At 34.2% G+C, this 17,895-nt stretch overlaps 1 protein-coding gene across 1 annotated transcript in view; it reads left to right on the forward strand.

Moving 5' to 3' along the window:
* The window catches only part of LOC144445422 (separin-like), a 179,089-nt gene that overhangs the window by 158,600 nt on the left and 2,594 nt on the right, over positions 1–17,895 (forward strand). Inside the window, exon 21 of the mRNA XM_078134961.1 lies at positions 1,288–1,452. Within this exon, the coding sequence (XP_077991087.1) occupies positions 1,288–1,452 (165 nt within the window). The remainder of the gene's footprint in view (positions 1–1,287; positions 1,453–17,895) is intronic.

The raw sequence follows: 17,895 nt of genomic DNA on the forward strand, positions 1-17,895 counted from the left end.
ACATAGACACGAAAATAGATGAAGTGACTTGTACATGTAATTAGTAACAAAATTTTGCTGTAACTGCTGGTAACCTTCAAATTTATTTATTTTTATGTTGTAAATACATTCTAATATGCACTAAGGACAACACTATAAAGACTTGCTCGATGGGAAGGTAATTTTTTGTCTTTTAAAAATGCAATAGTTAGATCAATGTGTACCAGAAATGTTATGTAGTATTTAAGCTAGAAATAAGACCACATAACATCTTATTACTCCCCCCCCCCCCCAATTAAGACAAACTACTCACAGAAAGCAACAAAAAAAGAGAAGAAGCTCCAAAACATAAAAAAGAGAATAAAATTACAGTAAGGAGTTGATGATGCACAAACAACTACAAAGAAATAGACAGTTCAATTACAACACAGGGTTTGAAATAAATATGGGGTTTGGAAAAGTGAATTAGAAGTAGAGCAAAAACTAAGAGAGATGAAGAGCCTAAGTGAACAAGCGAAAGCACTTAAAGATAGGACCACTACGTTATCAATTTTACTAGTCCTGTGGGATAGTGACTTTTTTACTCCAGTGTCGAACCCTGTTGGCTGAGAATGACTCTCTTTCGGGTACTTGGGATTGTCGCCGTACGGAAACTAAGATGGCGATTAATACATTTCTTCCCTATATATATATCTACTACAACTAGTACAAGTTGAATGTTGTTGACTTGGTAAATTTGTTAGAAAATTGAAATTCAAATTGCCTCAAAATTATTTTAGATCCCTAGTTTATTTCATTCATCATTAAAATTTTCCAGGGTTAAAGCTGTAAGACACTGGAATTATTTATAGCCAACCTCAAAATCCTCTTTTTTTCTTCTTTTTCTTGTGTGCATTTCCCAGTCTTTTTTCAGAGATTTTGTGCAATTTTTCATAACAGTAGATTTTTGTTATAAAATGGTGACTATGGTATAAAAGTACAATACATTACCAACTTCTGTGTAAAATGTGTTGTATAGTGAGACATCATATGAAACCACTAAACACTTTATTGCATACTGAACCACTTCTACATGTCACCAAAATAAAAAATAAAATTAAAAAAAACAGCGGAGCTATTGTGACCGATAGATCGCTTGTTTTATTAACATCTAAGTTCCTTTGTAATAGTTTCATTGTATCTTGTATCTGACATTCAAATGTTGGTTTTCTGTTACCATAATTACTGTAGTCATGGTAATATGACATTGAGAACATACACATAAAGTGGTTTTACTGACATTCTATTGTAACTTTTCTGTTACCATAGTTACTGTGGTCATGGTACCGGTCGTCAGTATTTACATGGTGATGATATCCAGCAGTTAGAATGCAAAGCAGTGTCTCTTCTCATTGGCTGCAGTAGTGGTAAATTGCAGGTCAAAGGTCAACTTGAATCTACTGGTATGGTATTGTACTATCTACAGGCAGAATGGTGAGTGAATAGGTCACTTTAATGACCCAATATTGCCCTTGGTATACTTTCATTGGTATTAAAGGAAAGGTTCAGTCAAACATCTTTGCGCTTTTAGATATCTTTTCTTTGTGTATTTAATTGATGTGTATGTGAATTTTCTAAATAAAATGAAACACTTTAAAAATATGTGACTTTGAAAAGTCAAAATTCTGCCATGTTGGGCCTCACTGTGTGCAGCCATTTTGGTAACTTGCTGCAAAGAATGCTGGGAAAACTCTCTGCTTGTGACGTCATATCATCCTATACGTCCATTTGCATCTGGATGTAGGTGTGTGTAGTAGCTGTTCATCATTGACAAACATGCCAAGTTGTAAATATAACGGATGTAATAATCATTTTCTGCACGATGGTAAATCATTTTCACCATAACTGATCCAGAGAGGTACCTAGTATTGTATAAATTTTGACTGAAGAAAAAGTTATTCAAGTACCAATGGAGTTTATTGAGGACTTTAAACACTTTAAATTGTTCAAATCAAAATGATCTTACCACCGATGTGTGATTTTGTTCAAAATATGTCATTTGGTCAAAAAACTTAAATTCAAAAACTACTGGGTAGATTGGTCTGAAATTTGGTGGGAACATTCGGGTGTGTAAATTAAGATTTGTTCATGACATGATTATTCCATCACTAATATGCAAATTAGGGCTGAAAATGTGTGTTTTTTGGTCAAACATTTGTATTCCAAAACTACTGAGCAGATTGGGCTGAAATTTAAAGTGTACATGCAAAGGTACATACTTTTTTTCGTAATTATGTTTATTTTGCCATAAAAATAAAGGAAATCGGGTTTGTAATAGTACAATATAATTCTAACACGAATAACTAAATTAAGATTTGTTCATGACATGATTATTCCATCACTAATATGCAAATTAGGGCTGAAAATGTGTGTTTTTTGGTCAAACATTTGTATTCCAAAACTACTGAGCAGATTGGGCTGAAATTTAAAGTGTACATACAAAGGTACATACTTTTTTTCGTAATTATGTTTATTTTGCCATAAAAATAAAGGAAATCGGGTTTGTAATAGTACAATATAATTCTAACACGAGAAATTGCGCGAAAAAATGAGACACTCTTGGCTCAGCCACAGAGCACCTTCAGGTAAGTACCTCTCATTTGCATATGGATAGGACAGGATTTGGAACTTTATGATGTCAATGCAGGAACACAAACGCATTCGTCTGTGTATCTTTACATGTAAAGCCATTATGGTCGAACCAGAAGGTCAACTTCAAAACCCGTTTTCGCCAGAACCTGACGTTGAATATTGATCAGATTCCTCAAGCGTAGACCAATACACTCCAGCATTAACATCTGATGGTGTGATTTAGCCAAAATCATTCGAACCGACCTCTAGCAGTAACGATAGTTCCTCTGGTAGTGAATGAGTGAGGAAGGTGTGGTCCGAACCACAGAGACTGAATGACACTGCTTTATAAGTTTTTTTCTGATGTAAATTTCACAGACAAATGTCGTCATGGCTAGTACACATTATATGTAATAGTATACCTGTGTTTAAATATCCACCATGCAAGGTAAGTGCTTGTTTTCTGACTATGCCTTGCTGTCTTATAAGTTATACCGCATATGTCCTAGTGAAGCCGTGTTGTTTACATAAAGTGAATGCTGTTATCAGCGTCCTTTGTTGACATGTATTCAATGGGTGGAAAACAGCTCCTGCAGACAATGTAATCGAAACGAAAATTATGTAATATTTCCATACCCATCAAACATACAGAGAACGAATGAGAATGGCTTCAAGAGTTCCCCATAATATTCTCTCAAGTTGTTCAAATGTAGCATGTGTCGTAACAGTACATCCAATCTATGACCATTCAAAATCTTCACGAAAGTAGACCCACAAATTCGTTAGAGCAGAACGTTTTGTTGGATAACCGTCCCTCTTGAAAGCTATGTGTACACGTACTTTATTTCATTTTTTACTGCGTTCATTACCATCCACACAGTGACATGAAGTGGTTTCATCTTCTTTCAAAGCACGGCCCATGTTCACTGAAGCCGGCCGTACTGTGGTGTATTGTGTATTGTCTCCGACCATTTTTGTTTGAGTTTTTTATGGATAGACATGTCTTACGTTGTAGAAGTTATTTGACCTGGGAGCGTGAAGCTTAGTGCTGACTGTACTTTGCTGTGTCCATCCACTTTTGACATGTGATTGGCATGACACAGTAATTGTTCATGTAGACAAAACAATTGAAACAAAAATAGCAACATTATAATGAGCGTTGCGTCTTTTTACTTTGATATGATTCCGACGATGTATGTGATGTATCACAATGAAAACGATCAATTCCCAGCAACATGGAAATCAAAACATACAATCGGACTACGCATTGTTTAGAAACAAATGCTATCGTAATGAAAATATTTTATGAAGCTAACTTGCTTTCTTGAAAACATCATTTCAAATTATTTTATTTTATTTGTCTTCCTGTTTTTGCTTTGATCATGGCTACACCGGTGGCGTGGAGAACCCCAGCCCCGGTAACATTTACCGACTTTCACTGTATGGCGTCACTGTCCAGTTTTTACGTGATTTCAACTGCCTTCACCCATTATTACCTACTCAGTTATATCACTCGGAAATGTGTGTAGGGTAATGTTTCACTGCGGGTGCTGCCGACAAAACACCAAGGAACCATTGTTGTAGGAAGACTAAACTGGTACACCACAATATGTACAGTTACAGATAATACTATATGGCAAGCGTAATTAGTAATTCATAAGTAAACATTACACAAAGGCTTAGAAGGCTTTTGTAACGTGGGACCTCGACACCTTTCGTGAGCTGGTTGAGGTGCCGAAGTTAGTCGAAGCACAGGGGATTAAGGGGGCAAGTATTTTTGCGACTTTCTTGCCAATGCGCGCAATATTTAGAGGTATGAATGCAATTTCATTTATATTTATGGCAAAATAAATATAATTCCGAAAAAAAGTATGTACCTTTACATGTACACTTTAAGATAGGAGATGTCAAATTCGAATTACATCAATGACGCAACTCTTTGTGCAGACTGAATCCTGCGCTCTTGTCAACATTTGAATGTAAAACAAATCCGGAAGTGTTTGGAAGTTAAGTGAAGTGTTAGATCAGCGCAAGCAAGCTTAGCGTACCATTTTGGTGAACAAAGTTACCAAAAATAAATTTCCCAGTTGGTATTATTTTCCACCCTAGTAGGAAAGTAGGACACCTAATGTCTATTACAGTATATGTGAAAAGATAACTTTTTGCAAAATTTTTGAGATTCGGCCATGCTACATTATAATATGCAAATTGCCTACATAGGACATGACGTAATTAGAAATGGATAAAAAACGTTACTGTTGTGAGGCAAATTCAATTTTTTTTATTATTAATCAAGTATCCTACTTAAACAAGAATGGTACAATAACTTTAAATTGTTGTCAATAGGTATTTCTTGATTAATATCCTGTTCTGGTTGGTGACAGACATTGCTACATTTACTGCATAACAAAAAACTGGAAATGTGTTAAACCCTTTCTGATATAACCAGATCACTGTATAGAAACAAGACTTCTTTTTGAATATGTGATTATACACATAATACCAATTTTAATGTACATAAAAATTTAACATTTTCAACATGAGTCTGCAAGTGAAACATCCTGTTAACTTTGGCACAACACCTACATAGGATGTGACAAAATTGAACACCTCAAAACTCAAAATTTTCTTTATTCACAGAGCAAAATATCGTAAAGCTAAGCCCGGTACAATAAAGTTAAGCAGTTTTTAACAGCTGTTTACCAGTTTATGTGCCGTTCTGGTAGTTGACACTAATTGTATATAGTGTACACTAATTTTATTTAAAATTCAAACCTCTCAAATAGGAGTCAACAGATGTGAAATTTTTAACATCTTTAACTAGGAAAAATTTGTGATATTTTAATAACATGAATATTTCAAAGCACAAAGCTGAATAGTATAGAAATAGTATTACAGTACAGTATTTCATTTTAAAAACTAATACATACTAATACCAGTTTAGTCATGACGGTTGTTCTAACACAGAAATCACAAATGTGCATGACCCCCTGTTAATTTTACTGCATTAATTTTGACAAGATTTTTGCTACATTGGACATGACAAAAATTCACTCAGGAAAGGGCTTCTACAAGACTGTTAAGGTAACTGCTGAATATATGATAAGTTTCTTCCATTAGCCTTCAAGCAAATATATTGAAAAACAGAAAACACTAAACCAGGTTTTGAAAATGGTTTGAACTGGGTACAAATACAAGTCATAATCCAAAAAATGTTTGAATTCATGTTAAACATACTTGTACATTTGTAAAAAAAAAAAAAAATATTAAATCTAGTTTACAAGAATTCAAGTTTTCAGTGGTTTAGAGATAGTTCACAATATATTGTAACATTTCTGTACAGTTCTTTACCTTTTCACCTATCAAACTTACAAGCTTATGCTATTTTACAGGAATTTTTCAAACATGATATTTAAGATACATACTAAGGACATGACATTTTACCTACATAGGATATGACGTTACGGAAAGGACATTTCTTTAATTTTGGGGAAAATTTTTTAGGCTACTCACTGTTTTTGTTTATGCTCAGAAAGGTCCACATCCAAGCTTACTGCTGACAGCAAACTGACTGAACAGTTGTTTGCATGTCAGAATTGTACCACATACATAGGAGGTGACACAGTGTTACAGAAATCGTGGAGTGATCTTATGTTTTCCAGTGAAATTCTGTAACAAAGTCACTGTACCCATGCAACACATGCTACAAATTGTTCATGCCAGTCCTAATTCAGACACATTGTAGCAACATTCTTTTCAGGTGTTTATAGCAGTACAGTGACCCAGTAAAAAAGTGAAATCATAATTGACCCCATTTTGGTAACACAGCAGTTTCCATATTCTAGTGTCTCTACTTATGACCAGATATACCATACACCTGTTTTGATATCATTCTGCAAATCAAGTAAGGTCTACCAGAAAAGATATGTGAGAAAATACTTAGCCAACACTAATATTAGTGTTGGAAATGTAAATATCTCATGCATATTTTAATTTGGCCACTGGTAACGCAAGAAAATGGCAAAAATTGGCCCTTTTATTTGAAATTGAGAAAAATCCGGTGACTATGTTGTATCTATGTTGTAAAATATTGTGAATTTCATAAATTACTGTGAAAATAGTAAATAATATCTCTTAAAATTAATTGTGACAGACTGGTAACACATTTTCAAAAAATTATGGTACCCTAAGCTTGCTTGCGCTGAGATGTGTTTCGAGCACTGTACATACTCTTGGAGATTTGAACGGAAGGTAATTTTGTATTATTGAGTCCTTGCAAAGAAAATAAGATTTACTACCATTACTTGTTTTACCAGTTAAAGACAAACTGTCGTATGAATTTTAGACTTGATGAAATGTATCATCACCCACACTCCCTATATTGCCAGTCTGGAAACGCGGCAATTTCCTTTCAACCAAAGCATGTTCAGGTAAATAAACCATTCTCAACTTTTGTCTCTACAGAGAAAGTTGAAAATACTGTCATGAATATAATTTACTGGCGACCAGATTTGTTAGTGTGGGTTTTTTGACGTGGGAAGGTGACAGTGATCAGTGACCACGTCTCGACAGTGGAGAAACTTCATCATAGAACCCTGATAACATTCACTGGCTTATTGGCCTTAGAAAATCACCAACAAACTGTTAACAGTACTCTTTTGTAATAGGCTTCCAAATTTATTCCTAAATTATACAAGTTGTATAAAAATTACGTACATTGTTTCCCCCATGAAAGAAGTAACCATGGTAACATTACAATAGGGTTTCAATGAGGGGTTCTATTTTTTGTACCCAAAATCAATAAATACATCTAGTAGCATAGCTTTGGGTTCCTTACAGTGCATGCAGTGCCACTTTATGGCGCTAGAGGTACGCATATAGTCCATGAGCCAGACAGGTTATTGGTACCAAAAAGAGGTACCAAACGATATTTTCACCAGTGATGTATAATGCTATTCTAATATCAAAAATGCTTGGTGGACATTCCAAATGAGTAGCTTTTGGAAATTATACAACTTTTTAATATTATGCATAAATACAGCACAATGATTAAAATTCCAACTATATATTCTAGGTCCTTGGCTCTACCACTAATACTTAGGTTGTTTTTCTCATTACTTCCTACACTAATAAGAATTACTCTTTGTCTATTACTGATTTTTACGACATACTACAAGGTGCAAACTATAGAGGGCGCTCTTACAGACAAAATGGCGGCCATGTTTGTTGTAAATATCAGTTATTGGAAGTTTCTTGTGAACTATACTACATAGAGACACAATTCAAGTGTCTACCCCTATATTATAAAATATGATCTTTCTGTTAGTATAATATAATTTGACCTTGGCCCTGATCTTCTGGTCAGAATTCCAAAAATCAAGCTTTTTCTTGCAAATCACAGATGGGCATGAGTTGTAGTATTTAAGTGTTGCCAATTTCTGTGCAAAATAATCTTATGCCAAGGTAATATTACAAGATTGTACAAGGATTCTTGTGGTTGCTGACTAAATAGCAGCCATATTTGTTGTAAAACTCAACTATATGTAAATGGCGACATACTGTGCATATACATGCATGTTCGTAATAACCAAGGATATATATGATATCTAAAATATCCCAAAGCAAGCTCTGTTGTATGGACTAAAACGGTCATGTCAACCCAACCCTGTTATAACCCCACTTCAAATTTGCTGAAAGAAGTCATTTTTTTAATGATAATATCACTCCAACCTACTGAGGAATCAGCATCTGATGGAAATAAAAAAATCATTACATGGTTTTATCATATTAATGCAACAACCAATACGACGGTCAGTTCATTTAGAGATAAAATATACAGACAAATGGCCATGTGAAGCAAAGCATATCAAAGATGCATGTCTGCAGATCTCACAATAGAAGCTGATGTGATAGCAGAAGGGTTAATAACACATATTCTTAAATGAACGGCAATACAACCTGTGGTGAGAGGAAGCACCACAAAACCATTATGAAGGCCGTCCATAAAATGTTCTTGAAGGGGTCTAACTTTGCATATTAAGAAAATCATGCCATTGAATTGCATCAGTTTCAAGAGAATATAATCCAAATCAGAAAAGTCATCATCATCATTAAGCCAGCTGTTCATTTAGTGTATACGCTTGTTTCACATATTCAGAAAGATGAACACAATGTCCAAACAGTTGGTGATATTCTCTAAGATTATTGAATCAATCTTTTTTAATCAAGTGCTGTTGGTGATCTGCACCTAAAGATTACAAAAGGATTTGCTCACTCCTCAAGAAATAGGAGAGACTGTCAGTAATGAGTTCCTTGGAGCAAAAGCGAAGACAGGTTCTTCATTCAGACAGACTTCAAAAATAAAAAATAAAGTCTTTCAGCATCATGAAATCAAAAGCAAAGATCATTCTAACACAGAATTCTCAAAAGAGATGATTATCGTTGTGGTCGAATTCTACTGATACACACATCTAGGAAGATGGATCTAAAGACATACCGCAACATCCACTTAGATCGTTGCCCTTGTTATTGGGAAACTGATGGTACACTAAAGAAGAACATAGCAGCGTTGATAAGACATCTTGAGAAATTACTTTCACCAGATAATATGGGAGTTACCTTACCATCAGCTTTGTCCAGTGACATTTGAGGAAAACCTGACATATTTCTCTGAATCGGATTGATAGCAATTGGATCAGAAAGAAACTTTTTAGCGTATGAAGAAGTGGATGCACATTTCAGCATGCAACAATTAAGCTCTGGTTACAAGCCATGGTGGCAACACTGGTGGTTGAATATACATATATGAAGTTCTTATGCCTAGCCTTCAGTTTGAAAATAGAAAATGCAAAGATAGCTTCAACATAGGAAAATGTGTATGCCTTTGGCTGTGATGGGTTTACACGATTTTTACTGGTTGGGCAAGTGAAGGAAAGCTAGAATGACTGAAACTCATTCATCAAAGCAAAGTATGAGTACATTCACAAAACTTGTTCAAGAGTGTAACTGTCTCAAGAAATATTTACCCTTCTCCAGGAATTCACATGTAAAGCTTATGTTGCCCATTGTCAGATATAAACTGCTAAGGAGCCTTCTCAATCAAAACTGCAAGTTGGAGAACCAGGGTAATGAAGAGGGGGCACTTTTCACAAATCTGTTCATTGTGAAAATGTAAATTTGGAGATTTTACTTTGACTCATTTTGTTATCTAACTTTGCATTATTTTGTGATGTTAGCATGATGCCACTGCTGCCACCATTTCCAAATCCCACTGCTACCACATCCCACCACTGCCATTCTATGATGATAACATATCAATCATGCTAACATCACAAAATAATGCATTAGTATTATTATTATGCAAGGGGTCCTTAGCATTTGGATCCCATACATAATAATAATTTTAGTAAATATAATAAAAATAATAACAATCATAATATCAGTTTTTATATAGCGCTTTCCCACCCAAGCCTTTTACATCTATTACTCCTGGCTTGGAGCTATATCAGCACAACGGCCCTTTTATACTTCCTCAACTCCCTGGGAGCATACAATCCATTGCAGCCTTTATAAGCATATAGGATTAAAGCATTCACATCACAACTTCTATCCTACCAGGACCCCAATTATACAGAGATGGGTGGACTGAGGCATAGTCGTGGCTCAAATCTTGCCCAAGGACTTTAGCCACTCAGAAAGAAACGGTGGTGATGGGGCTCAAATGTACAACCTGCAGATTCCAAGCCAGCCACTCTAACCATTCGCCCATCATGACTCCACAAGTCTGAGTTCTAACCACTATGCCACAGGGAGACAGTATTAAAAAACAAATGGTTTTTGAAATATTTGAAAAAGACTCGGGTCATGTTTTCGAGAAAGACAGTGAGGTAGGGATACTTTTTAGCATAACGTGCTTGAGGGAGGGGCAAATTTATGCCACAGACTGGACTTAATTTCCTATGGCCCTCCCTACCTTTTAATTACTGAAGGCGTCCTTAATTAGTTTAAACACAAGCTTATAGTGTGCAAACAAAGGAATATGAGAGCCTGGAAAACTGTGAAGACAGGACATAACTGTCTCTACCAACATGCTCTTTGAGCAAACTATTTTGGAGACGATTCATTTAGATGCAGCTCCTGATGTTCCATCTGCACAAACAATGGTTGGATAACTAGAAATGGAAAGCTGAATAGCAAAAGGTAGACAGGTCCTCCAGCACCTAAAGTCCTCTTGGGATTCATTTCTTGTGGATTTCAGCATACCCTGTGCACTTCAAACTTGACAGAGTATACCAAATAGACTAAAGTGTACATAGGAATGTCGCCTCCAAGATTGCAAAAGTATGATTGAGAGTGATGAAGAAGATTCAGCACAGGGTATCAGTGATGCCAAAGAGGATGAAGATGAACCTAATATGCCTAGGAAATAAAGGCTTTAAAACTGTTACTCTCACTTTGTTCAAGAAACTTCAAACTCAGATCTCAATGACAATAAGAAAAGCCAGATTTAACAGTATAAATGCTTGCAAAATGATATTAAAATTTAGTTATTTTATAATCCAATATGGCCACCGAACACTGTATCAACTACATATATATGGGAAAGTAAAGGAATGGTGAACTCTCAAATTTCTTTAATTATTTCAAAAGGCCCAGCTTTCATATGGCAAAGAGTTGATTGAAGTACTCTGATTTTCAGATAAATATGTCATCAAGATGCATTCTACCTTGTACAGTTTCCCCTTAATTACAATGCATTGCATTGTGGGTAATAGTTACATAATCAAACAAGTATTTTTTGGGGGAAAAAACCAGGCATATATGATAATGTATTAAACTTTAGCATAACATGTATATCATGAGCACTATATAGAGGATAGCCCATACCAAACGATTTCTAGATAGTTTTTCGTGTCAAATTGAAATTGTCACCCCACACCCCATCTAAGTTTTGACATTTTCGACATCAAATTTTTATGTTGAATTTAAACAAAAATTGAAATGAGCTTGTTTATCTTTGTACATATGTATAATGTACCAATGCCCCTTCATAATTTTACAACAAAAATTATTGTGTGTATGCTAACTTGAAAATGGCATTAAAAAATGTGAACCCCCACCCCATCAAAATTTCAACATTTTTGGACAAAAATCACATGAAATTGTACAATATTGGAACACACAGGCACCAAGGGATATTTCTGTGAGCTCATATGTATGATAAATCAACTGCACTATTCAAATGTGGAGTCCATTTCTTTCTTGAAATGCCAAAGTACTTACAATTGTGACCCACCCCCACCCCCCACGACATGTCAACATTTTGAGACAAAAATCAAGTGAAATTGTACAATATTGGAACACACAGGCACCATGGGATACTTCTATCAGTTCACATGTATGATAAATCTACTGAACTATTCATATGTGGAGTTTATTTATTTCTCCAAAAGCAAAAGTGGTCATAATATTCACAATTGTGAATAACTAAATTGGCCAAAATTAAAAATGTTTCAGACAGCACATCCAATATCAAATCAGCATGTAGTAATTCTATGAATACAAAGCCAGTATGTAGTGAGGAAAAAAATAGTTCTTTTGTTGACACTTTATTTTAATGCCGAGCATTTAATTTACTAAGTGAAAATTCGTCCATTTCACAATTTGGAGATATTTTTTAAAAAGAAATAATTGCATGTAGGGATACAAACAGACCCATAAAAAAGTATAATCGTTTCTGTAGGATGAGAACTAAACAGCTCAAGAACACCACCCCAAAGTAAAAGAATTGTTATTCATCCTACACTGAAATATATATTGATCTCTCACCTTATTATATCTCCATTCTTGAAACAGTTAAATGTTGATTTCATGTAAGGAAATTGCTAGTATTTATAGCGCAGTGTGGCCACTATGAAAAATATGAAAGAACTCATCAAATATAATTATAAATACTAGTATCACTGCAGTAGCTGTTGATCCACTGAACATGGTATCAAGTATATTAGTCCATGAGCCAGACCCTGATTTTTAGCCAATTGGTACCAAAATGAGGTACCAAATGAAACATTACTTTTCTAAAACTATTTTTTCTGTAGATTTCAAAAATGCTTGGTGGACATCTGTTTTTGGTAGCTTTCTAGTAGTAATCTTCATTTAAATTTACATAACACATAATAAAAAAATCAATAATCTGATGGTGGTTTGTGTTTGTGTTAAAGGAATTGTAGCGTTTGATTCAGGTTAAACATCGGAACGAAAAAAGGCACTTACCTTGCAAGAAGTTCAGTGAGGGCCATCACTCATGGGTTCAATGTTAATGCAGGAGGAAACTGGAGTATCTGAGGAAAACCTGTGTTGTTCGATAGAGTCAAACTGAACGACACTCTTACTTACAGCATGGTAAATTTAATCAAACTGTGAATGGGTGCGAACCCCGGCCGCAGTGGTAAGAGGCAAATGGTTTAACCACTCAGCCACCGACACTGAAAACTGTGATCGTGTTTGTTAAATGCATTATTTTATCATTGTGACATACAAGGTATATCAGGTTCAAAAATCCTGGTCAAAAATTAAACCTGTGGTTAGTTTTTGATGAATAATAAAACTACGTGTTTTAGCCATCCACGAGTGTTTTACCATTCATTTTCTACATATTTATGAATTGTGCAACACTTCCCCATTGGATATATGTGATAGAACACTTGACAGTGTGTTTATTTTGATAAAACAAATGCATCTCTTTCCATCTCTTGACTAGTTCAACGTGACATATTAAAACAGCACAGTCCTTGATTATGCCATGTTGTGATAGATCCTTAAATGCAGTTTTGATGAACACAAAACAACATTAATGCTTACCCTTCCCCACCCCCACATAAGAGTCATTAACTTGTGATTAAGACATACTAAGTGTATAAAGTGTATCGAGCCTTAGACAACCAACACAATTTGTTTGTGTCAAACATGGCATACTGTAAGCTTAAGTAGAGACAAATGAAAATCTCCAATGATTGTAACTTTTTACATACTAAAATTTCACTGACATCCATTACATGTCTTCAACCAAATGTTGAACTTTTAATAAGAAAATTAAGGCTTTTAGTGTTACCGGCACCACACACTTGGACAGTTTAACAACAAATAAATGATAGATCGGCTGTATGTCCAAACCAGAATTACACCATTCACTGGGAACAGTGTGGAGGTCTAATATGAATTGCTGGTATGGCTAAAAATAGAAGATGACCAAAACAAAATTTAAGGCCTTATTTAATAGTATTGTCTTGTGTTATTTTATAATAAATGTAGAGTGTATCAAAGACAAGTATTCAAACAGGGTATCATTACTGTGTATCAAAGACAAATATTCTAACAGGGTATCATTACTGTGTATCAAAGACAAATATTCTAACAGGGTATCATTACTATGTATCAAAGACAAATATTCTAACAGGGTATCATTACTGTGTATCAAAGACAAATATTCTAACAGGGTATCATTACTATGTATCAAAGACAAGTATTCTAACAGGGTATCATTACTGTGTATCAAAGACAAGTATTCTAACAGGGTATCATTACTATGTATCAAAGACAAGTATTCTAACAGGGTATCATTACTGTGTATCAAAGACAAGTATTCTAACAGGGTATCATTACTATGTATCAAAGACAAATATTCTAACAGGGTATCATTACTGTGTATCAAAGACAAATATTCTAACAGGGTATCATTACTGTGTATCAAAGACAAGTATTCTAACAGGGTATCATTACTGTGTATCAAAGACAAATATTCTAACAGGGTATCATTACTGTGTATCAAAGACAAGTATTCAAACAGGGTATCATTACTGTGTATCAAAGACAAGTATTCTAACAGGGTATCATTACTGTGTATCAAAGACAAATATTCTAACAGGGTATCATTACTGTGTATCAAAGACAAGTATTCTAACAGGGTATCATTACTATGTATCAAAGACAAGTATTCTAACAGGGTATCATTACTATGTATCAAAGACAAGTATTCTAACAGGGTATCATTACTGTGTATCAAAGACAAATATTCTAACAGGGTATCATTACTATGTATCAAAGACAAGTATTCTAACAGGGTATCATTACTATGTATCAAAGACAAGTATTCTAACAGGGTATCATTACTGTGTATCAAAGACAAGTATTCTAACAGGGTATCATTACTGTGTATCAAAGACAAATATTCTAACAGGGTATCATTACTGTGTATCAAAGACAAGTATTCTAACAGGGTATCATTACTATGTATCAAAGACAAATATTCTAACAGGGTATCATTACTGTGTATCAAAGACAAATATTCTAACAGGGTATCATTACTATGTATCAAAGACAAGTATTCAAACAGGGTATCATTACTGTGTATCAAAGACAAATATTCTAACAGGGTATCATTACTGTGTATCAAAGACAAGTATTCTAACAGGGTATCATTACTATGTATCAAAGACAAGTATTCAAACAGGGTATCATTACTGTGTATCAAAGACAAATATTCTAACAGGGTATCATTACTATGTATCAAAGACAAGTATTCAAACAGGGTATCATTACTGTGTATCAAAGACAAATATTCTAACAGGGCATCATTACTGTGTATCAAAGACAAGTATTCTAACAGGGTATCATTACTATGTATCAAAGACAAGTATTCTAACAGGGTATCATTACTATGTATCAAAGACAAGTATTCAAACAGGGTATCATTACTATGTATCAAAGACAAGTATTCAAACAGGGTATCATTACTGTGTATCAAAGACAAATATTCTAACAGGGTATCATTACTATGTATCAAAGACAAGTATTCTAACAGGGTATCATTACTGTGTATCAAAGACAAGTATTCTAACAGGGTATCATTACTGTGTATCAAAGACAAATATTCTAACAGGGTATCATTACTGTGTATCAAAGACAAATATTCTAACAGGGTATCATTACTGTGTATCAAAGACAAATATTCTAACAGGGTATCATTACTGTGTATCAAAGACAAATATTCTAACAGGGTATCATTACTGTGTATCAAAGACAAATATTCTAACAGGGTATCATTACTGTGTATCAAAGACAAGTATTCTAACAGGGTATCATTACTATGTATCAAAGACAAATATTCTAACAGGGTATCATTACTGTGTATCAAAGACAAATATTCTAACAGGGTATCATTACTGTGTATCAAAGACAAATATTCTAACAGGGTATCATTACTGTGTATCAAAGACAAATATTCTAACAGGGTATCATTACTGTGTATCAAAGACAAATATTCTAACAGGGTATCATTACTGTGTATCAAAGACAAATATTCTAACAGGGTATCATTACTGTGTATCAAAGACAAGTATTCAAACAGGGTATCATTACTGTGTATCAAAGACAAATATTCTAACAGGGTATCATTACTGTGTATCAAAGACAAATATTCTAACAGGGTATCATTACTGTGTATCAAAGACAAATATTCTAACAGGGTATCATTACTATGTATCAAAGACAAGTATTCTAACAGGGTATCATTACTGTGTATCAAAGACAAATATTCTAACAGGGTATCATTACTGTGTATCAAAGACAAATATTCTAACAGGGTATCATTACTGTGTATCAAAGACAAGTATTCAAACAGGGTATCATTACTGTGTATCAAAGACAAATATTCTAACAGGGTATCATTACTGTGTATCAAAGAAAAATATTCTAACAGGGTATCATTACTGTGTATCAAAAGACAAATATTCTAACAGGGTATCATTACTATGTATCAAAGACAAGTATTCAAACAGGGTATCATTACTGTGTATCAAAGACAAGTATTCTAACAGGGTATCATTACTGTGTATCAAAGACAAGTATTCTAACAGGGTATCATTACTATGTATCAAAGACAAATATTCTAACAGGGTATCATTACTGTGTATCAAAGACAAGTATTCTAACAGGGCATCATTACTATGTATCAAAGACAAGTATTCTAACAGGGTATCATTACTGTGTATCAAAGACAAGTATTCTTACAGGGTATCATTACTGTGTATCAAAGACAAATATTCTAACAGGGCATCATTACTGTGTATCAAAGACAAGTATTCTAACAGGGTATCATTACTATGTATCAAAGACAAGTATTCTAACAGGGTATCATTACTATGTATCAAAGACAAATATTCTAACAGGGTATCATTACTGTGTATCAAAGACAAATATTCTAACAGGGTATCATTACTATGTATCAAAGACAAGTATTCTAACAGGGCATCATTACTATGTATCAAAGACAAGTATTCTAACAGGGCATCATTACTATGTATCAAAGACAAGTATTCTAACAGGGCATCATTACTATGTATCAAAGACAAGTATTCTAACAGGGTATCATTACTGTGTATCAAAGACAAATATTCTAACAGGGTATCATTACTGTGTATCAAAGACAAGTATTCTAACAGGGTATCATTACTGTGTATCAAAGACAAGTATTCTAACAGGGCATCATTACTGTGTATCAAAGACAAGTATTCTAACAGGGTATCATTACTATGTATCAAAGACAAGTATTCTAACAGGGCATCATTACTATGTATCAAAGACAAGTATTCTAACAGGGTATCATTACTGTGTATCAAAGACAAATATTCTAACAGGGCATCATTACTATGTATCAAAGACAAGTATTCTAACAGGGTATCATTACTATGTATCAAAGACAAGTATTCTAACAGGGTATCATTACTGTGTATCAAAGACAAATATTCTAACAGGGCATCATTACTGTGTATCAAAGACAAATATTCTAACAGGGTATCATTACTATGTATCAAAGACAAGTATTCTAACAGGGTATCATTACTGTGTATCAAAGACAAATATTCTAACAGGGCATCATTACTGTGTATCAAAGACAAATATTCTAACAGGGTATCATTACTGTGTATCAAAGACAAATATTCTAACAGGGTATCATTACTGTGTATCAAAGACAAATATTCTAACAGACAAATATTCTAACAGACAAATATTCTAACAGACAAATATTCTAACAGGGTATCATTACTGTGTATCAAAGACAAATATTCTAACAGGGTATCATTACTGTGTATCAAAGACAAGTATTCTAACAGACATATTCTAACAGGGTATCATTACTGTGTATCAAAGACAAGTATTCTAACAGGGTATCATTACTGTGTATCAAAGACAAGTATTCAAACAGGGTATCATTACTGTGTATCAAAGACAAATATTCTAACAGGGTAT

This window comes from Glandiceps talaboti, chromosome 14, assembly GCF_964340395.1.
Source record: "Glandiceps talaboti chromosome 14, keGlaTala1.1, whole genome shotgun sequence".
NCBI lineage: Eukaryota > Metazoa > Hemichordata > Enteropneusta > Spengelidae > Glandiceps > Glandiceps talaboti.